Genomic DNA, 25,732 nt, shown 5'->3' with positions numbered 1-25,732 from the left:
TACCTAAAGTCTTCCCTGTAACACTCGGTATATGGCAGAAGCACGTAATTAAACATACTGCACACTATTGGCTACTGACATGACAAAATACCATCCAGTATTAACAATAAGAATTGACTCATTGCAGTTCTATCCTTTTCCGGTCGTTTTAAATTGAGGCTTTTGTGTCACGACATTCCGGAATAATTTTGATAGAAGAGCTTGGTGCATTCGAATTGAATCATGAGTGCCCATTTCATTTGCAGAATGTCTCAATATAACTGACACCTGTACATATCAGGCTTCTCTAATGATTATATCTTAATTCTTTTTAGCGCGAAGCGATTTACTAAAAGTACTTAGCTTGGTGGACGTTTATTTATATGTCGCATGCAAGTTTCGGCAATATTTCACACAGAATGCAATGAAGGCCGCATGGTATGAAGCCATGTTTCGCGCCTTCAAGGATGCGAAGAGTTCCACTAAGCCCTGCAATGATCGTAAAAATGAATGTCATTTTCAGGAGGTTTTGTCAAGCAGCAAGATTTTGACAAAAGGGTACCAGTACCACTTGCTTCACAACTGGCTAGGAACGGGACTACTCACCAGGTATTGCGGCTTGACTGCGAAGGATTATGCTTTTGTGCCAGGAGCGGTGCGCATTTTTTGCGGAAAGTCTTGAAAACGGCAGAATATTTTTCTTAAGCAGCAGCCGTTGTTACGAACACTGCGACACAGATGACTGTCTACAATAATCTTCAGTTTGCCCCGTCACCCGCCAGCCACGGCCACGCCGTCCTACGTAATTTTCTCTCTCATCTGCCGAACTTAAACCCAGACCACTAATTGAAGACATTGCAGACAGAAGCCAGCTGTCTATTTTATCATGTTGTAGGTCGTGTGTTCCTCGTTGTACACTTTCACTGAGACCCGGATGCACATCATTGGTTTCGCATCTAACACCTGAATGTGTTTAACTTAATGAAGCCACACTCCCATTGGGGATATCCTCCACTGGTTTTGTCAGCAGTAAGCGAACTTAAAGTGTTCCTGCAGAAGGTAAGCACAGCGCACCAGAAAGAAGACTTCTAAAGCCGTATGCAATGTGCTACATTTTGCACGCTAATGATCAAGCTCCTTGAAGGCGAAATTACCATGGATTTCTCTGCTACGGTTTCTGTCGTAGCTGATGTGAAGCTTCACGACGTTTAAGCGACGATGTCATGCAAAAGGGATAGCAATTACTTTTTTATGTCAGCCGGATATTTGGCCTAATAACTTTCGGCCTTGAGACATGAGCACCTTGTACACAAGGTCAGCACGTAAAAGTGAAATGTGAATAAGAAAATACGTTGCCTTTTCTCGCTTGCGTTTAAAATAGAGGTGCTCACATTTGATGGGGATCAAGGTTTTAAGTACATTGTTGCTGCATCAGAATGTTAAACTGCAGTATGTCATTAAGCATGAGAATTAAGCTCAAATTTCTGAATGAGCTGTTCGGCATTTTAGCAATCACTTCGTAGAAACTGGCACCAATAGAAAGCTAATAACACAAAAAAGTGGGTGCACTCTAGCGCATTTTCAGGGGAAGAATTCAGCGCATGGATTTTTTTTTCTTTCCTCTTAAAAATATTTCTCTTAAAAAAAGTCTTTTCTCTTAAAGAAATCGCTTCCATTTGTCAAGGCGCAGTCATCGAAAAATTTGAAATAACAGAGGTGTTATTCCATCTTTATAACCCGAAGCAACAAAATTCTAATGATAGCTTAGATCTCCAGTCGCTGCTCTAGTAAAGGATGGAACACTACAATCGCCAGTAATCCCTAGTCGGTGCATTCACGCAAACCTCGGATATACCTACGCATGTCTCCAAGGAAAATTCCTGCGGGAGGGTCACGTTACCCTGTGCACATGCAACTCAACAGCGCGCACTGCTCACAGAAAAGAGGTGTTATCAAACGTGTGGGTTTATATTTTGGCTTAACATGCAGCTCCTCGATAAACAGTAAATGATAAACTGTATAGTAAAAACCAAGAATACATGAGGCGCGAGGAAATTTCTTTTTTTATTGATGCATCACAAGCCGCATTAATGTTCACAATTATTCCTTGTTCCCTTCAGCTATCCATTACTGGAATAAACTGCCATCTACTGTTGTGAACTGCAACACAGTCGAATATTTTTTAGAACAGGTTAAGCTCCTTGATAGAACATCATTCCCACCGCGATGCCTCTGTAGTGATGAAATTGTATTGTGTATTTATTTGTGTATATACCTGTCTTCCTTGTTCGATCCGCCATTGTCATTTTTTTCTGCCTTGTATCCACTTCTGCTTGGGCCCGAGAAGGGCCTGCAGTATTTGTAATTAAAAAAATAAATAAATATTTCCTCTTCCCAGTGATTTACAATAAAGAGCGCTAAGCCGAATAGGTACGAGGTTAGCGAGAGATGTGCCTCAGGTCAAGGAAACAAAACTGATCACACTAGCAGGAACCGAATGCTGTAACCTCCTGAGACCCACAGTGAAAAATGGCGCCACCAATTTTGCCTAAACGGTTACTACGGGATAACTGGCATTTTAAAACATGAATAAATGATCTTTTTCGGCGCTTTGTTCATTAGTGGGAGTGTTGAAAAACGTCCAAATTCAAGAAAATAGTCTTCAAAGCCAATAATAAGTTTACAGGTTCACACTCTCACTAAAATTCTTTCTTATACCTTTTTATTGGTCTTAACTAGCGCTGAGAAGTGTTAAAAAGCACTCTAGCGTAATCTCCTGAAATGCGCGTCAATACGCCTGGTTTCTTGGACTACCACGACAGAAGCGACCAGACATTGATCATACTGACTACATATTTCAAAGGAGGAAAGGAGCTTTTCATGCAGTAAGCAGCCTTATCTGGCCGCCGCGTCTAAGAATCTGTCGTCCAAAGTGTTGCGCAAGTTTTAAATTGCAGGGCCTTAAGTGGATATGGCGTGATTGTATATCCTTCTCTTGATTGCGCTCTGCAATGTTGTGTGCAATACGGTAGTGACCCACATGATTAATCAATGCTCAGCTGCTTCGTACGTAATAGTAAGTTACAAAATCGGCAAATCAGAGGCCATGCCGCAAGCATCTTCTAAAGCGTTTGATTGTAGGCTAAGCTTCAGGTGACAAACACGCAAAGTGAAATGCTCGTTTAAATATAAGGAAACGTAAGGTATATTTAGGTAAATTGGGAGAGGAGAACAGCACGCGATGGAAAGTTCAGCACTGGGGGTACGAAGTGGTACGCTCAGATCTGTAGGGTGCAACCCAAATTGTACATAATAAGAATGCATTGTAGCAGGATTTGTAGGGAAAACGAAGTTGAAAACAGTAGCTTATCAGTATTCCTGAAGAAAGCACATAAAGTATAAATATGGCGTCCTGTCAATGCGAATTTTTGAGGGGCAAAGTTGAAGGCTAGCAAAAGGGTTGCACTAAATCGAGAACCGTGCATCAAATATGAAAGCAACAAAAAAAGGGTAATGCCTGCAGAGAGAGAAGTAGACAAGCGCGTGCTAGAAAAATATTCCAGTGAATGCTATCGTGATTGAACTTTGCAGAAAGAAATTTGCTGGTGTAGAACAAGCAATGCATACAACATGAAAAGGAAATAAGTAAATTATACGGGAGACAGAGCAGAATCAGCTTGCAGAGAGCCGGTCATATAAGGTTAGGAAATTTGCTAAGATTAAATGTGTGATGCCTGCAGAGGGTATCAATAATTGAAACCAGTCTGAAAGATCATCCCATCATTCGTTCTAATGTAATCCGCCTGACGTTAAAAATTGGAATGGGGATGCTTTTTTTTCATAAGCTAATTTCATAGCTGTTCTTCACAGTATTCGTTTTATTTTATCACCAGAGAGAGCTTTTAAAAAGCAGAATGAGTTTTTTATAATCCATCATAATATATGTCACACGCAATTGGTAAATACAGGAGAAGGTCACAAAGCGAACGGCTTCACATGTGACCTTCTGTTAGAAGATTGCATGAAAATGTGAAAATACAAACAGCGGAAAAATACTTCTATCTCTTATACAATTCGAAATGTGTGCAAAAAAATAAAGAACGACTCAAACTATGAACGAAACACAATATAGACAGTTATGTATATAAGTGGACACATAGACGAAAGCGTTTCAAGCGAGCGCTCCGTATTTTCTTATGTATAAAAATTTGTAGCCTAAGTTAACTCTAGAGAAAGACAAAATTACATTAAAAGCATGAATGATAGGTAGATGATGGCTTCAAACTAAGTGGTAATTATAATAACAAAAATGTGGCAGAGAAATTAACTGTGAATATACCGCAATTGATTTATACTTTGGTATCAAGAAACTTTCAATGAGGATTTGGTCTGGGCTGGTTAGTTCATTGTTTTTTTTTTTGGCAGATAACTGCACCACTATGGAACATGGACACAAGAAGGCACGCAAGACAAGACAGCGCCCGTCCTGTCTTGCGTGTGGTTAACTTACAGCGCTGTGGTTATCTCTCGGAAAGAAAAGCAAGAAACTTGCTTGAGAACGGCGAGGAACTTTGTCCATGAAATTGACTCTGTGATCTGTCGCACTGAGAGTGATTTGTGAACCTGTCGATGAGGATGCCAAGAAAATAAAGAACAATGGATGTGACTTCTAGAATGTTAAGAATGTGCAGTAACGGAGCAGCACTGCATAAAAAGCTGAATGTAATACTGCGTATGGCATAATTTTGTTTGTGTTGAAGACGTGACAAATGTGTTCTGTTTTCCCAAGATGAAATGCAATGCTAAATTTGGCTATAGATGGAAGCATAGTGCAAGGAGATGGGCACGTGCGAATTAAAATAATAGCGCATTATTAATATACGGCACTCTTTTGTCGTATGCGCTTTCTTTTTGGTCAGCCAATATGTCTGGGAATTTTTTAATGACAGTAAAGATCTATTTCAAAGACCATCACGTGGTCAGCAGCAATAACCATGTTAGAGTAGCACCAGATGCGTAGAGATTCACCATGATTAGTTTTAGGCTTCCGTAGTAAGAAATTGTGGCATGAGGAGCAAGCGAAACATTGGTCACGAAACTGGATACTTCTAAATGACGGAATGGGAAGTGATCCACTTGAGGGCCTTTTCCGCTCGCCTGACTAAGCGCCATTACGGACGCCTATTCATCTAATTTTAACGAATGGGAGTATGTCCTCCAATGCATGCTTGAGACTAAAATAATCTTATACCTTATCTTCGTTCTTTTCTCAGCACCGGAGAAAAATGGCGGTCGAGGAGACGCCTCTTCACGCCGTCTTTCCACTTCAGAATCTTGGAGGACTTCATGTCAACCATAAACTCCGAATCTATGGCACTCGTCAAGAAGCTGGAGAAACTATCCTGCGAAAAAAAGAAGTTTGACGTTGTTCCTCTCATCACGCTCTGCACTTTGGACATCATATGCGGTCGGTTATTTTTCATGAAAGCTGTTGTTATTGCTGCTCTGTTTCAAGCTGCTGTAATAAAGCCATCGTTTGCCATTTGCAGAGACAATCATGGGAACGACAATATCTGCGCAGAGCAACGAACACAGCCCTTACGTCGAAGCGGTGAACAGGTGAGACTTAGGTGTGAGCTACGAACCATCTGCTGGAAGCAAGAGTCAATTCAAAGTGGCAGTAAATCCCCTCTAGTCCTACACTATGAGTATATTGGAATGTATTTTTGCTCGCTATTTTTCTTTCTGTTAGTACTAGCAAGGTATACGATTTTCAAGGGTCTGTGGCTGATCCGGCCGCAGATGCGACGACATCTAGTGTAAGAAATTTTTTTGCGATTTCCGCTCTGACGTATTGAAGAACTTACAACTTGCAACGCTTGTGGTGAGATAACATCCGTGACAAGGCAATATTACGTAACAGCTTGGCGAACAATATGCGTCAGGAACTTAATCCATGAATTCTAGCAGAGCTGTATCTTCAGGTTCAAAGGTAAGTAACATCGTATTTCCTCTCAACATTAAAGCCTACTTGCGTTTTAAGCGCATACTACGCTCTGAAATTTATAGATGCGTCTGAAAAGTTGTTTCTCGCCCTTTCCTTTGCTTCCTGAGTCTATAAACACTAAATTCAACGAACACACTGGCAAAGAAATAGAGGAGAAATCATAGGACATGCCCTGTTTGATTACAAGACTGCATGATTTGTTTACACCAGGACTGTTTTTCGAATACTGACTATATTCAAGTGCTATTCCCGCTCTTATCGCGTGCACAGCAAAAGACAAAACAAAATAAGAAGGCGCTGTGTACGGTACTCATTTTCTGCAGTCTCGACTGTTTCTTCTCGCCAATTTGCATCTTTTTGCAATTAAATCCTACCTCTGACACCGCCCATGACTCAAATCTATGAGGTGGACGTATTTTCTATTCATGTCGTAGACCTCTACTTCGGCAGTATGAAGTTGTGAGGGCATCTTATCTACTGCAGGCTCAAACTATTGTAAGCAATGCAGCTCTGCCGTCAAGTCTATAAAAAAAGCAGTTCTATGTCGATATGGTTGATAAAATCGTAAACACAGTCTCTGTTTGCAGACAAAATGTACGCCGAGCAACCTCTCATATGTAACAATATCTGCATTAACGTAGAGAAACAAAATATTCCGCTTCTCTGAACAATTGAAACGCTGAGAAATCGAGTTCATGAATTGATGAAGTTGACAGAGAGGCCTAGCTTGACTGTCTTACATTTCGGCGACGACGCGGGTTGATTTCTGTTAATGTCCTAGCCGAAACCAAGAGGAAGAAATGGGCTTGGACAGGGATATTGTAATGCGAACGCAAGATAATCGCTTGTCGTTAAGGGTAACGGAGTGGGTTCCAAGAGAAGGCAATCAGAGCAAGGGACGGCAAAATGTTAGGTGGGCGGATAAGATTAGGAAGTTTGCAGGCAGAGGGTCGGCGCAGCTGGCAAAACAAAGGGTTAATTGGAGAGACATGTGAGAGGTCTTTGCCCTGCAGCGGGCGCAGTGAGGCTGATGATGATGATGACGAATGTCTACTCAGTGCATTCGAGGTACGATATCCCTTGGAGGTCTTCGCGGGAACATGACACTAATGAAAGAGGCCGTCATGGTGTCACCTGTGTACCTCCTTTCTGGAGGTATGAGAGTGAGTGTGACAACTAGCATGTAGGAGGACAAATGTTTAGCGGGTGGCACTTCCATCTTTGCCATTCTTATGAGAAGGCCGATTGGGCACGGCCGTACTTTAATTAACAGCCGAGGCTTTCTTCATGGGGTGCTTTTGAAGGGGATCTCAAAGCGGCTTTCAGTCAAGTAGCTGTATGCATCGAATGTTAAATGACGCCGCTTCACACACATCCTCCAGCTAGAATTTTCGCAGTGCTTTTTGTAAAAATCATGTCATTTGTACAAAAATTTGAATTCAAGTTTTTGTGCCTCTCTTCCTGTCCACTCGTAACTTTTTGCTGGCTTAAAAGTCGGCGCTCCTCCGTCTGCCCCACCCACTCAGCCTCACCGTCGGCTCCCGAAGCACGCCGAAATTCCCCTGAGGGCGGAGATTTCAAAACCGCCGGAGTGACGCGGCTGGCTGGCCACGGCCATGCTAGCTGCGCCACATCTGAGACAGTTCAAGTTCCAAGTATGAAGAAGTCGCTGGTAGGGGCTCGCCAACTTTGACGTGGTATTGAGGGTTCTCTGTTTCGTGTAGTAGTTATTCGACAGATGCGTTCACGACAACACAATCTAGCGATTTGTCGAGTTTATGAGCTCTCCTCAAATATTGTTTCAAATCCCCTTAAAGAGTAGCGATTTTCCCATCCATTTTGGCGCTACATAAAATGATAGTGGTTATCAAGCAACTTTCATAGCAGCTGGCGCCGTAATCAGTGTTGCAATCGTAACTATTTTAGTGCAGTCATAACTACCAACGCCCGCCTCTATCTCATTCAGGATGGGTGAGCTGTTCGTGGAACGTGTCTTCAGACCAGTCCTTCAGGTGGACTTCATATACAGGCTGACCCCCATGGGCAAGGAGTCCGCCAAGTGCCTCAACACGCTTCATGCATTTACCCGCAAGGTATGGAAGGGTTCCCGTAACAAAACTACCACCTGTATGAAGCTAGGTCAGTAGAACACCACTGTACATCACACTTTCACTTCTGCACGCGGATTCTCTTCTGCCCTGCTAGCGTCTATCAAAATATTGTAACCAAGAGTTGCCACAGGCGCACAGGCACAGCAGAGAAGACTAAACTCTAACAAGATGGCTGAATCGCCCACAGGCACACTTTGTCCTCGTCGTCTGCTCCCCCATGAGCACGCAGCATTGCTCCCTCCATTAAAGCGGCGGCCCGACGCCGGCAACGAACAGGAGGTCAAGGGGGTAAAGTAATGTGCACCGTGGGGAGCTCTCCCATGAGAACGCGGCAGTACTACTGAGGAATGTTGTTTGCAAAGTAATGTAGCGCAGCGAGGTATTGGAAGTATAGTGAATCTGTCCTTTTAGTGCACAGGCACTAATCCGATGGGTACCAATGCCGAGCACTCATCCGTTGTGCGCATTCAGTGTTCGCGTTGTCTATTGGCATCGTCTGTTCGCCTAGCGCGATCGCTGTTGTTGTTGTTAGCCTATCAAAATATGGCACATACCCACACTGGGGGATCGGCCACCGCCAGCTCTTCGTCGTCTTCTACGTGGCAGTCATCCGGTGGTTCTGACCGGGGCAAATATGTCTTGCGTGTCCGCAGCTGGCCTTGCGCGAGCGCTCTGTCCCGCGGCAGCGTCGGCACTGTCCGCTCATCGACGTCTTCTACGTAGCACAGAAAGAGAGAGAGAGAAAGAGTTTAATGCATAGAATAGTTGAGTGGGCCCTCAATCCAGGAGCGCTTTGCCTTTTGCCGCCGCTTTCCCGGTTTACCAGCAAAATCTATTTTTCAAAATGTGAGTTGGACAGCACGCCTCTCAGTCCTAGTTGTTGGGTTACTGATTCTTGGTATGGCTTGTTATTTTTGGTCAGGCCCATGTCATGTGGTATAAGTAAGCCACTTCACCGCAGAAAGCGCAATGTGGATTGTACTAATTTGAAAACTGAAGGCTGAATTTCACGAGATTTACACAAGTATTCGATAGCAACTTCGTTAGAATGACCCCTTGCTCACTGTTAAGATTTTTGTGTGGTTCGGCGTATGCTTTCTTCCTTAATCTGAAATGTTAGAGTAAATCTCTCCCAAGCAGCAAAGGTCATAGGCCCAATATTGCACCAGGATGGCCCCATCCTGGTCCTTTGTAGGGCCAGCTTTGCCAATACAGTTGGGCCAATTACTGTTGGGCCAATTACTTGTGCTGCTTGGGCTATAGCTTAACAGCGGTTCTGAATATTTATGTCCCGTGAATGCAGGGAGACTTTAGGTAATAGCACGCGGGCAACTGCGTGAGCGTCTTCGTTTCCAACATCCGCAAAGTCTCCCGTAGTCCACATGACTATGAATTTTCTTTAGGTCTGAGTATTCTATTTGTGTGCTTCCTCAGGTATAGCTACGATATGCAGTCTACGAGCCCGTAATTACTCGCGAGAACTTGCAGGAAACTATCGCTAAAGCAGTCGCCGCCTGTGACTCCTGTGCATCGAACTGATTCCCCACTAATTAATTTCTCCCGCACATCCGTGCATGCTATGGTTGATATCCCGTTGACCGGTCATGCTGCGTCTACGTAAATTGCCTCTTCCATCCCGTTCCATGTTCTCCTGATGGCGTTCGCTCTAGCCTTTTGTCTTCTTCTATTAAATTCGTGGTGCATATTTTTCGGAGTCGACTGCAAATCGATCTAAGCTGGCCTAAGCTGGTCATCCAAGTCTTCTTTGTGCTCCGTAGAAGAAATGCATCGGAGCTCTAGTCTATGGAGTACGTCCCCTACTGTCCTGCTACCTGATAGCTGTATCCTCTGCGACATTGGATGACCTTCAATATTTTGTCCACACTATTGTGAATGCTATTGAACACTATTCTCTTACTACTTTTACCGGGATACCAAGTGCTCTTTTATATACTTTGCCTAACATGACGTCAAGTCTGTTCTGTTCACTATTCTTCTATTTCACATATGGCGCTGCGTAAGCGACCCTGCTCACAATAAGAGCCTGTATTAACTTTACGGTTTCTTTAATTTAACTGCATGCTAGTAGTCTGATACCCTACTAATCATTCTCGCCACTTGGCCAGTTGTTGCCTACAATCGCCTAGTCACTTTCGCGTTGTTGCAGTTTTCACCTATTTATAGACCAAACGTTTTCGCAATTGGTACCTCTTCAATTTGCGCTCCCCCACAAATACTGTAACACGGTCAGAGTCTCCTTCCTAAATATTATTAGCTGAGATTTGTCGACCTGCGCACTGGCATCCACAACTATAGCGTATTCTTGCTCGGTATCCGCCGCACAATAAAATATGCACGTGTATTCATCGAAAATGAAAGGTCCTGTATTCAGTTACCTTTTCGTCTGCATTGGCCTCCTGCAGCACTTTTAGCGCGAGTTTTAGACCAAAACCATTTCATATTGCTGTAATTTGTCCAGTTTTTTGCTAAATCTTCTGCAGTTTCACTGCGAAATAATTAATTGGTTCATTTGACTATGACTGTCCATCCTGTGCGGAACACTCATCTTCATCATCGCCCAAAAAAACTGTCGGAAGTATAACTCTTGACCAAGATCCTTTTGACCAGCATTGTTCTTTCCTTAATTTCCCAGTCCATCTTAATCTTAAGGACCCCTATTTGATTTTGCTCTATGCCTACCGCATGTTCAAGCTGATGTTGCTTGAGCTGCAACTGCCGAATGGCGGTTTCTTCTGTAAATTCTGACTTCATCTGTATAATCATATTCATAATTTTTTAAGGCTATTTTTGGAAAACTGTTTGGGTTCGGAGATTTGCAGGACAGGCCATGCACTATCGATTTTCATGATGCTTCATAAATGTTCAATTATTTCTTTAAGTTCACGAGTTTCTTTCCTAAGCTCTTCAACCTCATTTCAAGTTCGCCACATTCATCTTTGCCTCCCAACAAGCGAGGACTCGATGTAACTGGCGCTGCCCAGCTCTCCTTTTCCGCTTTTTCTCCGCGGTCTTCACCGTTTGCATTGCTCCGTTGATCCGCCTCTGCTTCTTTCGCCTGACGCCCAGCTGACCGACGCAGAGTGGTTGCTTGATCTTTGGCCGCCGTCTGCACCCGCAACGTACCTTGTCCTCGGCCTTGACACCCTCTCTTTTGCAACTCCGAGTTAAAGCATCTTCTTCGCCCCATGCTTCTGAATAATATACGCAGTATTTGAATGTCTGCTGAACATCGCACCACAAACGCTGCTCACCGCACTACAGGTTCATGTTGTGACATTCCTTGTGTGCTACGAGGTACATTCCTTGTGTGTGCATCGAGTTGGGGCTTAAGGCCGCCCCTCTTTTCCAGCTGCATACCTTTGCAGAAAGCAGGACGCCGGCACACGCGGAAACCGCTCCCCAGTATAAGCGAGAGCCCCGAGTACATACCGGGAACGAAAATTGTCGCTTGACGCACGGACCCCCCACCCCCTTACGACGTGGGCTATCGCCGGGAAGGCACCCACAGCTTCCCGCGGTGCCTCGTGAACAAAAGCGCATTCCCAGAAGGGCCGTGACGGACACCTGTCATGGCGGACAGGCAAGACTCGCCAAGAATGTGGGAAAACAGGGGCGACCCTTAATCTGGTTTCCCGGAGCGACAGACGAACCCCTTCATGATTATTAGCTGTGTCCCGCCGTCGGTAGCGCGGCAGCATCGAGGGCGCTTTCGCCCCCTCCTCTGTTGCTGACGAACGACGCGGACCGATGGTGGGTGGCGGTATGCATGCCTGAGGCAAGGATTAGCTCCGAAGGGAGAGCCTGTGGATACTCTCACTTGAGAGAGAGTGGTGACGTTTTTGTTGTTTATTTAGTTTGTATTGTTAACAAGAATCTGGGTTCGAGGCTAAGCCCAACCCAAGGGGTTGTCCCCATCTCGCATGTTATTTTTCATTGGAGAATTGATGCTTTGGGCGGGCCACTGAAAATGACCGCCCTTAGTCCTTTGTTCATCAAGTGCTTAAAAGCGCATGTAAACGGATGCAGTCCAGTCTGAGCTGGGGCTCCATGCTTAGCATGTAATGTGATGCTACTTAGGCACTAACCTGCCCGGTCGATGAGTAAAGTAGTGCAAAGTTTGTTCTTTTGTAAATTCAGTTCTGCTTTTTCCAGTTTAACTCTCTGTATATGTATGTTGTAAAATTATGCTCTGCTGTCATCATCTACAAGCTCGCCTCCTGTTCATCTTCCAAGCCGAACGACACTAGAGGAAGGGTTTGTGAACCATCCTCGAAGAAACGGACGACTATTGAAATTCTACTGCACACACGCTCAGGAAGACATCGTTCGCCAAGAGGATCTTCAGCGCCGAAGCCCGACGGCGTGCAGCTTCTGCCAGCAACCGCTCGAGCCCAACTCCGGAGCCACTCCATCGCCCCCATGAAGTCGTCGGCACGTAAGCTCGGACGCCCCAGCCTCTGATGTATAATCTTAATCATGTGTAATTATTGAATTTACCTGTTTGTTTAAACTGAGCCATACGGTGTCTCTTTGCCTCTCCGTCCCGTGTGGACCTGCGCATTATGGGGGTCATCACTCTGGTGTCAGAAGTGGGGTTCTCAAAAGCAAATGTCCTCTGAATGCTGCGACATTCATGACTTCAAAATTGTAATCAAAAGGGAATCACGGGACTGATTGTGGGACTTTTACCCCCATTTGAGAGGCTTGAGGCACTGGAGGGCTTGAAAAAAAAATGACTGTATCTGAGGGAGCTCCCACTCCACAGCCGTCGCTCGGAGCAAGCATGCTGGCATTAGGAAGCGTCATTCCGACGTTTACGGGAGATAAGACAGGGGTTCCAATCTGCGATTTCTTTTCCATGCTAGAAGAGATTGGGAAAATGGGGGGATGGTCCGATGCTCAAATGCTGGGAATGGCGAGGTGTAAGATGGCAGGAGCTGCTCATGATTTTGCCTGGCGAGACGAAAAAGTAAAATCCACAAAATCATTTGCGGAATTTAAGAAGCTCGCGTTTGAGCATTTCGACACTGAACCACGTCACGTGCGGGTACAGAGGTTCCGTGACGCCGGACAGATGGTAGGGGAGGACGTGCGAACATTTGCGTCGCGGCTTCAGCGCCTAGCACGCGATACGTTAAGCAGGGAGGAGGAAGGAGACCAGCTAAGGAAGAAATACGCGGAGGATATACTTAAAGAGGAAATGACCCCTTTGTTCGTGGCTGGTCTGCAAGACCCCGTGCGCCGGTTCGTGCTCTCGCGCAAGCCGAGCAATTTCGACCAAGCCGTGGAGGCCGCATTGGATGAGGAACGAAATGAGGCGTTAACGACAGCCGCAGCGAGAGTACGCGTCATAGAGAGAGCGGTGCTCAACCCTGAGGTTGCTCTCTTGACAGAGCGGTTAGATCGCTTGGAACAGCTGCTAACTCAGCAGGTAGAACGCCAGGTTGAAGCGCGCGCTCAACAGCGCCCATTCGCTGGAAACCGGAGACCGCCACAAAGCTACAGGCGCGGTATGCGAGATTTTGAAGAAATTGTATGCTTCGCTTGCCAGGGTCGCGGACACATCGCCAGGTTCTGCCAAAACGTGCGCCGTGGGGAACCACAAAGAGAAGCAGGCGAGACACGCCCTAAGCAAGCCGACAGCGGGGCTCCAGATACCGAGACAAAAAACTAGTTAGTCCTCCCCAGCCTGAGGAGCGTGGGGAGGGAGCAGTGGATGATGAGGTGGTGGTAGTTTGTGTGGCCGACGAGGCATGCCCTGTTGTGCGTTGCAAGTTAAATGGTTGTTGCATGGAATTGTTGATAGATACGGGGTCAAAGGTGACATTGCTTAAGGAGAGCAGTTTTAACACGCTTCGAAGGAAGGGGGACCGCGAGGTGTTGGAAGCGTCTGGTGGTATGGCAACCAAATTTGTAGGCATAACGGGGGATCCTCTTGGCATAAGTGGACTCTACCGGTTACACTTCTCTCTCGGCGGAATTGCATTGGAGCACCCCTGCTACGTATGCCCGGACACGGTGTCTCTGCCAAACGGAGTGTCAGGTATATTAGGGCAGGATTTTTTGATAAAAGGGAAGGTAGTAGTCTCATTCTCTGAGGAAGAGGTTAATGCGGGCGACTCAAAAGTTCCGTTTTTGAACAGGAGAGGGGCTGAGATTCGCATTACCGATATTGACACCCGTCAAACAGTGGGATCATTGGAGAAGGTATATTCGCGGGTTGCCATCCGGCTGGTCGAGGAGGCTGTCGTCCTTCCTTGGTCGGAGCACATTTTGTACGCGTTTGTGCCTTCAGATGTAGAGAGCGGCTTGGGAGTGCTTGAGCCGGTCGACTCTCTCAGCAATGGCCTGAAGGCAGCCGCGTGCCTCGTGACAGTTAATGACGCCCACAGAGTGCCCCTACGGGTGGTTAACTGTAGCCAGCAGCCACTGAGCCTTCCCAAGAACAAAACATTGGCTTTCTTCACCTCTGCGATAGAGCAACGTGAGCCCACCGATACGGTACTCGCAACTGTAGAGCATGCTAGTCCTTCGGCTGCTCCAAAGGTGTCGTTCGATCTTTCTCACGTAAAATCCAGGGAGAGGGAGGCTCTGGCTGGTTTGCTGAACGACTACTCGAAGGTATTCGCCGCGTCCAACCTGGATTTGGGCTGCTGTGGCGTTATAAAGCACAGGATAGAAACCGGCACTTCATCGCCCGTTTACCAGCGTGCGTACAGGATTCCTTACTCCCAACGTGAGGAGATGGAGCGGCAGGTGCGGGACCTGATTGATCGCGGCATTGTCGAACACTCAAAGTCACCCTGGGGAGCACCAGCACTATTGGTGGAAAAGCCAGATGGCTCGTATCGATTGGTAGTGGACTACCGCAAACTAAATGCCGTAACTCGCATCGATCCATACCCCATCCCCAATATACAGGAGACGCTTTCTCAGCTGGGCTCTGCCAGGTACTTCACGGTAGTGGACATGGCGGCGGGATTCTGGCAGATAGCAATGGATCCGGCAGATGCCGAGAAAACGGCATTCAACACGCCCTCAGGGCACTATGAATGGAAAAGAATGCCGATGGGTCTGGCCAACAGCCCTGCTTTCTGGCAGAGAACCGCTGATGTTATCCTGGCAGGTCTTCTGGGGAGGCTGTGCTTCGTGTATATGGATGACATTATCATATACAGTGACAGTTTTGAGAACCATTTGCGCGATATTGAGCAGGTTTTGGTGCGACTAAGAGGAGCGGGTCTCAAGCTGAAGCCCTCTAAGTGCCAATTCCTCAAAAACGAGGTGAAATACCTCGGGCACGTTTTTCAGCTGACGGCGTGCGACCGGACCCTGAGAAACTAAGGTGTGTCTCGGATTTTCCATCCCCGACTAGCGTCCGCCAGGTCCGGCAGTTTCTCGGCCTGATCGGTTACTACCGAAGGCACATAGAGGAGTTCGCCAAGCTCGCTAAGCCGCTCACCGCCTTAACAGCCAAAAATGTCGCCTTTCGCTGGGACGAAAACGCGGAGAATGCTTTTGGGGCCCTGAAAAGGAAGCTAATGAGTGCACCGCTGTTGCGCCACCCGGATTTTAATTTGCCCTTCGTTATGGCCACAGATGCGTCAAAGTTCGCAGTGGGTGCCGTGCTATCTCAGGTTATCGAGGGCAAAGAACATCCCGTTGCTTTTGCTAGCCGACAGCTGAGCCCCACAGAGCAAAAGTACGGAGCTACGGAAAGGGAGTGCCTCGCCGTTGTCTGGGCAGTAAAGCACTTCAGATGCTACCTTTACGGCCGCAAATTCAAGCTAGTCACAGACTGCCATCCTCTGAAATGGGTGATGAGTGTCAGGGACCCTAGCTCGCGACTCGCTAGATGGAATCTACACCTGCAGGAATACTGCTTTGAAGTTGAGCACAAGTCAGGAAAGACGCATCTGAATGCTGATGCACTCAGCCGCACAGCTGCCGTGGCAGCTATAGATGAGTTTGTCCCCGTAGTCGACCCCGCCGAATTACGCACAGAGCAGTGCAAAGATCCGGACCTGAAGCGAATAATCGAAAGCTTAGAGGACGCACCGTCTCACCCCGAACAGCTAGGTTATTTCATTGGCAAAGACGGCACCCTGTGTCGGCGCACGAGGCCAACCAGGAAAGGGAGACCAGAGAAAACCGCTTGGGAGAGAGTCGTCCTACCTCGGTCGTGGACAGAAAGGGTTGTTCGCGCGTTTCACGATGCGCCATGCGCCGGTCATTTTGGCGTAGCGAAGACACGCAGGCGTGTGGAGCGTTTGTACTTTTGGAGTGGCATGCGACAGGATGTTAGAGACTACTGTGCGAAGTGTCATTCCTGTCTCGAAAGAAAAACACCCAAGGGACGAAGACCAGCTCCAATTCAGCCGTTCCCTGAGGTTTCGGCTCCCTTCGAGCGGACAGGTATGGACATAATGGGCCCATTGCCCACGACCACTTCCGGAAACAAGTACATTTTAGTACTTGTCGATCACCTTTCAAAATACGCGGAAGCGGTAGCACTCCCAGATCAGAAGGCAGACACGGTTGCAAGAGCATTTGTCGAACAGATCGTGCTCCGACATGGACCCCCGAGGCAACTCTTGACAGATCGGGGAACGAACTTCGTGTCGCAGCTAATGAGGAGAGTTTGCGAGCTGCTTAAGATCGCTAAGAAGCAGACAACACCGTACCATCCGGCTTGCAACGGCGCGGTGGAGCGACTGAACCAAACCGTGGCCGGGTTCCTGTCGCATTTTGTTTCGCGCGACCAGCGGGACTGGGACTTGTGGCTCCCGTATGCAATGTTTGCCTACAATTCCGCAGCACACGAGAGCACGGGCGAATCGCCATTCTTTCTTCTCTACGGCCGAGACCCGGACCAGCCTAGTGAAGTGCCAGAGGGCCCCCGTCGTGTCCCATACGCTTCACTGGACGACTATAAGGTTGAGCTAGAATCGCGCTTGCAAGTGGCGAGGGACATCGCAAAGGAGTCCTTAAAGAAAGCGGCGAAGCGCAGGAAGGAGGCGCACGATCGCAGTGCTAGAGACGCGCCGTTTGATGTGGGGGACAGCGTGTACATTGAAAACTGCCAAAGGCAGATTGGGCTAGCTCGTAAGTTCCAGACGAAGTGGAGAGGACCGTGCGAGGTTGTCGAGAAGCTTTCTCCGGTAAACTTCAGAGTCCGAGACGTGAACCGGCGTTTGATAACGATACACGCAAATCGCCTGAAGTCGGCACCGGTTCAGTATTCACGAAATGAGGAAAGGGAAAACGCGGATTTTGATGGGGACAGAAGTGAAGCGGAGCGCGCAGATAGTTCGCAAGAAACGCCCTCTCCTGCATTTGTTCGGCAGGCGCCCGAGGTGACGGCCGGAATGCCACCGGATTTACTTCATGCATTGCTAGAAGAAGAAGCGCGCGAGGTTGCCGCGCAGATAACGCCAGGAGAGGCTCCTGCCACGAGCCCTCGCGAGTCCCAAAGCAGACAAAGGGGCACAGACTTACTTAGTATGACTCATGAAGGCCGATATCCACTGCGAAATCGGAAAGCTAAGTCGGACTAATGGCGTAAACAGAGCGGAGTTGTGAACTGGTTAGAATTGTGTAATGCCGCAGCTCATAACATTGCTATATGCGTATGTGTTAAGTTATCGGAGTTAATAGTTAAACCTTTCTGTCATTAAGTAACACCTTCACAGGAGAGCATGCGGAGCGCATGCAGAACCTGCCCTACTTCCTTTCGTTATCTATATTTTTGTCTGTGCCGTGATCGTGCTAGAAGTGGGAGCTCCTTTATAACTGTGGTAAATTTATTTCGTCCAGTTTGGACTAGAAAAGAGAGGCTTGGGTGCTGAGTTTCATGTTTATCTGTAAAAGAAGATCAGTGCTGCCCCTGGAGACGCCAGTTATGACAGCGGAGGCATATGGTGTTGTGCAGTGGTGTTGAGTGCAGCGAAAAGTGTTTTGTCGGACGCACTGTGCGAGGCGATTCAGAAAGACAAGGGGAGCTGCAGGGACTCAAATGTTCGGAGAACATTCTTCTGGAGGGTGAGCGAGTGTGACATTCCTTGTGTGCTACGAGGTACATTCCTTGTGTGTGCATCGAGTTGGGACTTAAGGCCGCCCCTCTTTTCCAGCTGCATACCTTTGCAGAAAGCAGGACGCCGGCACACGCGGAAACCGCCCCCCAGTATAAGCGAGAGCCCCGAGTACATACCGGGAACGAAAATTGTCGCTTGACGCACGGACCCCCCACCCCCTTACGACGTGGGCTATCGCCGGGAAGGCACCCACAGCTTCCCGCGGTGCCTCGTGAACAAAAGCGCATTCCCAGAAGGGCCGTGACGGACACCTGTCATGGCGGACAGGCAAGACTCGCCAAGAATGTGGGAAAACAGGGGCGACCCTTAATCTGGTTTCCCGGAGCGACAGACGAACCCCTTCATGATTATTAGCTGTGTCCCGCCGTCGGTAGCGCGGCAGCATCGAGGGCGCTTTCGCCCCCTCCTCTGTTGCTGACGAACGACGCGGACCGATGGTGGGTGGCGGTATGCATGCCTGAGGCAAGGATTAGCTCCGAAGGGAGAGCCTGTGGATACTCTCACTTGAGAGAGAGTGGTGACGTTTTTGTTGTTTATTTAGTTTGTATTGTTAACAAGAATCTGGGTTCGAGGCTAAGCCCAACCCAAGGGGTTGTCCCCATCTCGCATGTTATTTTTCATTGGAGAATTGATGCTTTGGGCGGGCCACTGAAAATGACCGCCCTTAGTCCTTTGTTAATCAAGTGCTTAAAAGCGCATGTAAACGGATGCAGTCCAGTCTGAGCTGGGGCTCCATGCTTAGCATGTAATGTGATGCTACTTAGGCACTAACCTGCCCGGTCGATGAGTAAAGTAGTGCAAAGTTTGTTCTTTTGTAAATTCAGTTCTGCTTTTTCCAGTTTAATTCTCTGTATATGTATGTTGTAAAATTATGCTCTGCTGTCATCATCTACAAGCTCGCCTCCTGTTCATCTTCCAAGCCGAACGACACTAGAGGAAGGGTTTGTGAACCATCCTCGAAGAAACGGACGACTATTGAAATTCTACTGCATACACGCTCAGGACGACATCGTTCGCCAAGAGGACCTTCAGCGCCGAAGCCCGACGGCGTGCAGCTTCTGCCAGCAACCGCTCGAGCCCAACTCCGGAGCCACTCCATCGCCCCCATGAAGTCGTCGGCACGTAAGCTCGGACGCCCCAGCCTCTGATGTATAATCTTAATCATGTGTAATTATTGAATTTACCTGTTTGTTTAAACTGAGCCATACGGTGTCTCTTTGCCTCTCCGTCCCGTGTGGACCTGTGCATTATGGGGGTCATCACAATGTCCCTCCATAGGATCCCGTTTCTCTCACGGTTCAGATCCCATTACCTGCGGGTTGAGGCAAAGGCCGGCTCTGTGGCCCACATCCTGTACCCTTAGCAGGCCGGAGTCGTTTTCTTGTAAAGGTAGGAGGGCATTTTCCCTCCTTTGTAGCAGACGTAAAAGTCAAATCGGCTACTTGAGAAGGTGACCGCCACTGTGGCCGTTTGTCCGAATTTCCTTAAAGCCAGGATTTCGCTCTCTTTGTCTCTGATATTTCTTGGGTTGTCTTCTTCACTTTCCTCCGGATTATTTTTAATCACTACTCCCATGCGCGTGTCCTCTGGTGGTTAGACGTATGTGCAGGTCTTATATTTGCACCCGTCTAACATTATCTCTTGCACTCCTAGGATTAGCTGAGGCACCTATTTATTATTTGTCCCTTCCACGATTATATTCTGCTCGAAACTGAGTACGACTTAGACGTCGGTTGTTATGCCGGGCCGGCCAGTGGCTGATGCAATGGCCACTGCAACTTTCAATACGCTCGCTGTGTATTTGCCCACATCTTAGCCTCTTCTTGGTCTGATAATTGCCAAAACATCTAGCGCCGGGGGTCTCGGAAACATTTTACCATTGCTCACCTTCGCATGTCCTACGCCATCATACTGGCCAGACAGCTGGCGTTGCCGCTTGGCTTTTTGCACCACACTCTTGGAATGCCCCTCACTTCACTGAGGCGGAGTCAGATTCAGGGCCTGCTTTGCTTCAGCATTTCCTTCGTGAGGACTCCCAACCTGCATCTCATCGGGATCGCATCCTACGATCCCCACCATGTCATCAGGCCTAGCGCCTTCGCCAACTGTCGTAGAATTCCAGTTTCTTGACTCCCATCTTACCGGTTGGTATCCACGTACTCGTGAAAACCTTATGTATCCGACCGCTGTAAATATTTGCCTTTGAAGCCACCAAGGTGACGAAGCAGGGAGCTTTTGTCAGAGCGCCTCAGAACCGCGTCCGAGCAGATGCACTTTGTCTTCGAAGCACAAATCTGTGCTTTCGCACTGATTCGAATGTGGCAAACATTCTCTGTAGTTTTTTCACAGCTCATGTAAGTCGCAGTGTGGCCCTTAAATGATCGTGCTGAGAAATGCCTTGCGCACTGAGAGTTCGAATGGAGTGAATGTGCTTCCGCGAGCAACAGGCCAACAGTGTCGTTGGTTGTTCAGCCCACAAACGTAAGGCTAGAACCGGTGTACTGCGCGCTGTACTGTGCTGCTTTGGTCTTAGCACACAACAGCTACAGTTAAATGTAGGCGACCTATGTTCAGGTGAACACGTACAAAGATACCGGCGATATTTGGCAACTTCTTTCTATTCCTTACTGCTTTTCACTGCGCAAAATTACTGCCTGTTGATTGTTAAACTGCGTACTAATCAGCTCAATGACTCCTACAGTACTGTGATAAGGACAGACTAAACCAATACACGTCTTTGTCTTTGTCGTTCACTTTGCTGCCTTCGAAATGACCTGATGGCCGAAGTCGCGCACGTTTTATACGTCGCTTTTACGGTATGTCGCCCGCAAGCACTTGCAGGTTGCTCACGTGTGGCTGCATACGCCTGGCTGCGGGCTGACCGTATTAAGGGCGTCGAAGGTCCAGGAAGCGCCCCCGCTCACTGTCGCGTGGGCCATTCGCGGACGCCGGCAGTGTTCATCAGACGGTAAAGTTCCGTTTGGCCTTGGCGCCGATAGTGTCTACTCTGCGGCGGCGAAGACTTTCACGGTTCTCCTCGCGGTAGTGGTGGCGGTGAGAATATTTATTATTCAATCATATATACGGAGAGTTGTTAAAGGTTATGACCTGAAGGGTCAAGCCCTGACAGCCCCTAGTTGGGCTGCGTAGTCAGGCATACCATTGACGCTTGCCGCAGCCCGGGCGCGCTGCGTTAAGGCCCTTTGGACATCGAGGGTTTCAGCAGCCGGACAGGTTCGCCTCCCAGTCCTCTCGTTTGGGGTTGGGGATAAGGGGTAGGGATGGGTCCTTCTGGCAGACCCACACCAAATGGTAGATGTCAGACACCTCCCCACTGTGCGAGCCCCGCCCGCGGCTAACCGAAAGGCCCTTCGTGGTTCTTCGTAGGCCGCAGCAGTGTCTGAAATACACCTTGCACGCGAGCGCGCGCGAACGGCAAGTGCACCTGATTCTCTTATATCTAACATCGCAGCCACACTATAGCATGGTGTGGCATCTATCATATATACCATGCTGTTATGCATGTAGGGTGTTTCAGCTCACACTTTCCACAATTTTTAAAAATAGGCTTTTTGAGTATACAAGACCGCTTTTTTCAGCACACACACACACACACACACACACACACACACACACACACACACACACACACACACACACACACACACACGCACGCACGCACGCACACACACACACACACACACACACACACACACACACACACACACACACACACACACACACACACACATATATATATATATATATATATATATATATATATATATATATATATATATATATATATATATATATATATATATATATATATATATATATATATATATAGAGAGAGAGAGAGAGAGAGAGAGAGTATTGTCAGCGGTGTTGTGCCTCATAATAGAGGTGAGACGTGCTAACCAGCAGGCTGTTTAGCTAATGTTGAAAGATAACTATTTATCTATTATGGTTATGATCATTAATTATTGACGGCCGTGTTGTTCACAGTAATATCAATATCAGTTTTTTTAAATTCTGAAAACGCAATTACCCTCGGCGCTGTGGCCCAACGAGTTTTGGATGCATCGCGGCAAAACGCATGCACTTTCGTGAAGCTAGCGGGCAGAGCATCCTCAACAGTGCACGTAACTCACCGAAATAGCCGAAATTTCTTGGGCCACAGCTCCAAGGGTAACCGCGTTTGCGAAATTCTAGAAAATAATATAAATATTGGTTGCGGTCAGTACACGACTCTCAATAATTGAGGAGCCTAACAGTAATAGTTAAAAAAGGTTAATACTTGCCATTAGTTAAGCAGCCTGCTATTTAGCATGTGTTAGCGGTATTCTAATGTTTTACACTGCTCCATTAGGAACGGCGACCGCAAGACTTGTTATTAGCAACGCAGACAGAAAGTCTCGCCTGTTGGCAGCGAGCACATCTGTTTCTACTGTGGCGCTTCGAGAAACTTGGCGAGGATCCCTCCCAGGCGGGCCGTCAAGGAGGACACAGAGGACCTAAAATTCAGTTGGTTGAAAATTACCGAGCTTCGCCCGGTCGGAGTGTGGGACCCGAAAGAGCGGAGAGCTGAAGTTTCAGAACAATCCCTTTCTGAAGTCTCCGACGCCGCTACAGCCAGCAAGCGGCCGATATCGTCTCCAATCTTCGCCGCCATCTCTGAAGACGCACGACCACTTTCGGCTTCTCTTTTCGACCTTGTGTTCCGGCCTTGCGCGTTGGTTTCCTCTAAAGAAGAACAGTTGTCGCAGCCCGTGGGAGCCTTTGACTGGCCAGCTGACGTCACCTGTCGCGGCATGACCCCGACGGCATCCTCCTCTCTCGGGCTCAACATCTGACGGGGGCGTGTCCATATGTGCGGAGGTGTCAGTTTGTGCCTGCGAGTGAAAGTTCCGGCCAATCCCACCCCTGCGAGGGCGTCCTCTACATGGGGAATTTAGGGAAGAAGGAGGATATAAAACTGGACAGCGGGTGCAGTTGAAGCAGCTAACTTTTGATCTCTGACGCTTGTAAATATGTAAATAAATCCAGTTTTTTTTCTTCATTAACGAACCCCTTCACTCAGCGGCACTCCTGTCCTGGCCGTGGTGGGCGTCTTCTTGACCGTGGTTTCGTCGAGCACCGACACTAATCCCCACCTTCAACAGCTGACAATGCTGTGCCGAAAATGAACTACTCATACTTGAAGCGTATTTTTAAAAATTGTGTAAAGTCTTAGATGAAACACCCTGTATAGCTTATGCCTAACATCGCTCGCGTAATGGCTCTGAGGGCCATCCCTGGACCCTACTATCTACTTTTGCTTACCTTAAGCTGCGCAATGGTCTTAGCGCCCTCATGGGCGAAAGTTTTCACGACGCCTAACTTAGCATCCCGTATCAAATTTTACTTAGTTCTTTCTTATCTCAGCCATGTGCTTCTCGTTAGTTCGTGCCTATCTTAGAATGTGGCATAGCTCCGGCGTCGCGCTAGCTGTGTCGCCAGAGTTTTTCATTTATTTCATTTATTAATACTATCACGGCCATTTGGCATTGCAGAAGGGAGTGATTAAATATATAACACATTAAGCAAAAGCAAGCAACGTAACAAATATATAAAATAAATGTTTTAGGCTCCTAATTATACAACGTTAACTAGTGTATTTTTAAATCGAAGATGGTGTTCAATGGCGGCGATAAGCCCGGGAAAGCGGTTCCAATCCTGTGATGTGCTTTCAATAAAAGTGTGGGAATAGGAATCAGTGCGGCAAGAAATAATACCAACTTTTTCAGAGTGGTGACGTACACCGGCTACAAAACAAATACGTCCAGAAATGCGCGCAAGATCAAAGGTGGACCTGGACATCGAGCAGTGCAAACGACGGGAATCAAACTGCGTGAAGCGCATCTTTCGAGTCGAGCCACTGAACGAGTACAAATAAAACCTACCAAAACACACCATGCATTGAGCGCAACATCAAAGCTACAACTGCAAAGCCAGCATTGTGAACGGCAGGGCCTAGACAACACGCAGCGTGGCTTTTGTATCCCGCGAGCGAAAATGTTCTACTACAACCTTGCCTACAATCGTCTCTGCTATAACCAGCGCTGTTCATGGGATGGCACGTGACTTCACGTACTGAATGTTGGCAGTTCACCACCTGAGTCTGAAAGGGAGGGCTGCATATAAAATCGTTCACTGTAAAACATACATTATGTATTTGCAGAAAGCCATGTTGCTATGTCTCTTCAAAATATTAATAATAAAATGTTCTTTGATCTGAGTACACGTAAAGCTAGAGTTCAATAACTACCTGTATTTCAATTTTCTTGGTGCTCTGCCGCAGGTGATAGCCGAGCGTAAGCAAGAGCTCCGCAACGAACTGGACAGCGGCGTGATCAGCCTCGAAGACGACAGCTCCGAAGGGGGACGCAAAAAGGCCCGCCCCTTCATGGACCTGCTCCTGCTGGAACACTTCAAGAACAACATCACGGAGGAAGGCATCAGGGAAGAGGTCGACACCTTCATGTTCGAGGTGCGCTTCTATGGCGTGGACTGCTCACTAGAAGAGCAAAGCAGTCCGTCAGTTTCGCGCATCTAAGCTGAAGTGCGGCATGGTGTTATAACTACATTTCTTGCATCTTATGCATTACGTTTTCAGTGTAGAGGAACAAAATCAGTGCGCCAAAGAAACAAGGCAGTCATTCATAGTATTTCCTGTAAGTCGGTTACATGCATAACCTGAATTTTATCTGTTGTTGAAATTTGTAATCATGCTTGGCTTCTTACCTCGTAGAACATTTTGGAGAGGAGTGAATTACGAGCCGGCTGTTCATTTTACTGTGGCAGTTTTAAACGTGCACAAGTACCGCCTATACTCAAAAATTATTCATTGCCTAGGGTACGGCGTTACCACCAACACCTCAGACTTAATAAGGGATGTTCGAGCTGAGTACGGCCAAGCCATAAAAATCACTGTTCTCTGACGATCGTATTTGTTTTGAAAAGCAGGATGTCAAAATTGGATTTAAATCATGCAATTTAAAGCAAAAACGTTCATGCAGCGATTGACACCATGTGCTGAAAAATCTTCGTTTCAGGTTTTTCTCTAAAAAAATATTGTGGTTTCCTTATCTTTTCTAATAAATCTCAGGGGACTCCCAATTTTGTGCCGCAATGAGCAGCCAGGCCACAGGTCGTGGTGATATTTCTGATATTACAGTAACGGAGGAAATCGAGCACTATTCACACCCTATGCGGCGCGTTTCCACCACGTTCAATTTTCTTGTGTAAGCATTACTTCGAGTGTCTGCACCATTGCCTTGGCCGTCTTTTTTTTGGCGTTGCTTGAAGGCTCGCCCCTTTGATGCAATTCTTACAAGACGTCCCTTCACGATAATGCGCCGGTAACGGCACCATTTGGTGGCCACACGTTAACTGTGCTTCTTAGACTGAGGAGCGATAGATTCAAGACAAAGGGACAACACCACATAGGGACACCACGAGACCCGAGCGCAAAACTG

General features: G+C 47.4%; 1 protein-coding gene across 2 annotated transcripts in view; it reads left to right on the top strand.

Moving 5' to 3' along the window:
• Window positions 1-25,732, top strand: part of LOC144132471 (cytochrome P450 4c3-like) — a 71,937-nt gene that overhangs the window by 25,835 nt on the left and 20,370 nt on the right. For both annotated transcript variants that reach the window (XM_077664906.1, XM_077664905.1), the window contains 5 exons: window positions 503-588; window positions 5,253-5,446; window positions 5,529-5,598; window positions 7,953-8,079; window positions 24,556-24,744. In XM_077664906.1, the coding sequence (XP_077521032.1) occupies window positions 5,326-5,446; window positions 5,529-5,598; window positions 7,953-8,079; window positions 24,556-24,744 (507 nt within the window). In that variant the 5' untranslated portion in view covers window positions 503-588; window positions 5,253-5,325. The remainder of the gene's footprint in view (window positions 1-502; window positions 589-5,252; window positions 5,447-5,528; window positions 5,599-7,952; window positions 8,080-24,555; window positions 24,745-25,732) is intronic.

This window comes from Amblyomma americanum, chromosome 5 (genome assembly GCF_052857255.1).
Source record: "Amblyomma americanum isolate KBUSLIRL-KWMA chromosome 5, ASM5285725v1, whole genome shotgun sequence".
NCBI classification, from domain to species: Eukaryota; Metazoa; Arthropoda; class Arachnida; order Ixodida; family Ixodidae; genus Amblyomma; species Amblyomma americanum.
Note: the sequence above shows the minus strand (reverse complement) of the source record. Positions and strands in the feature narration are given on the sequence as shown.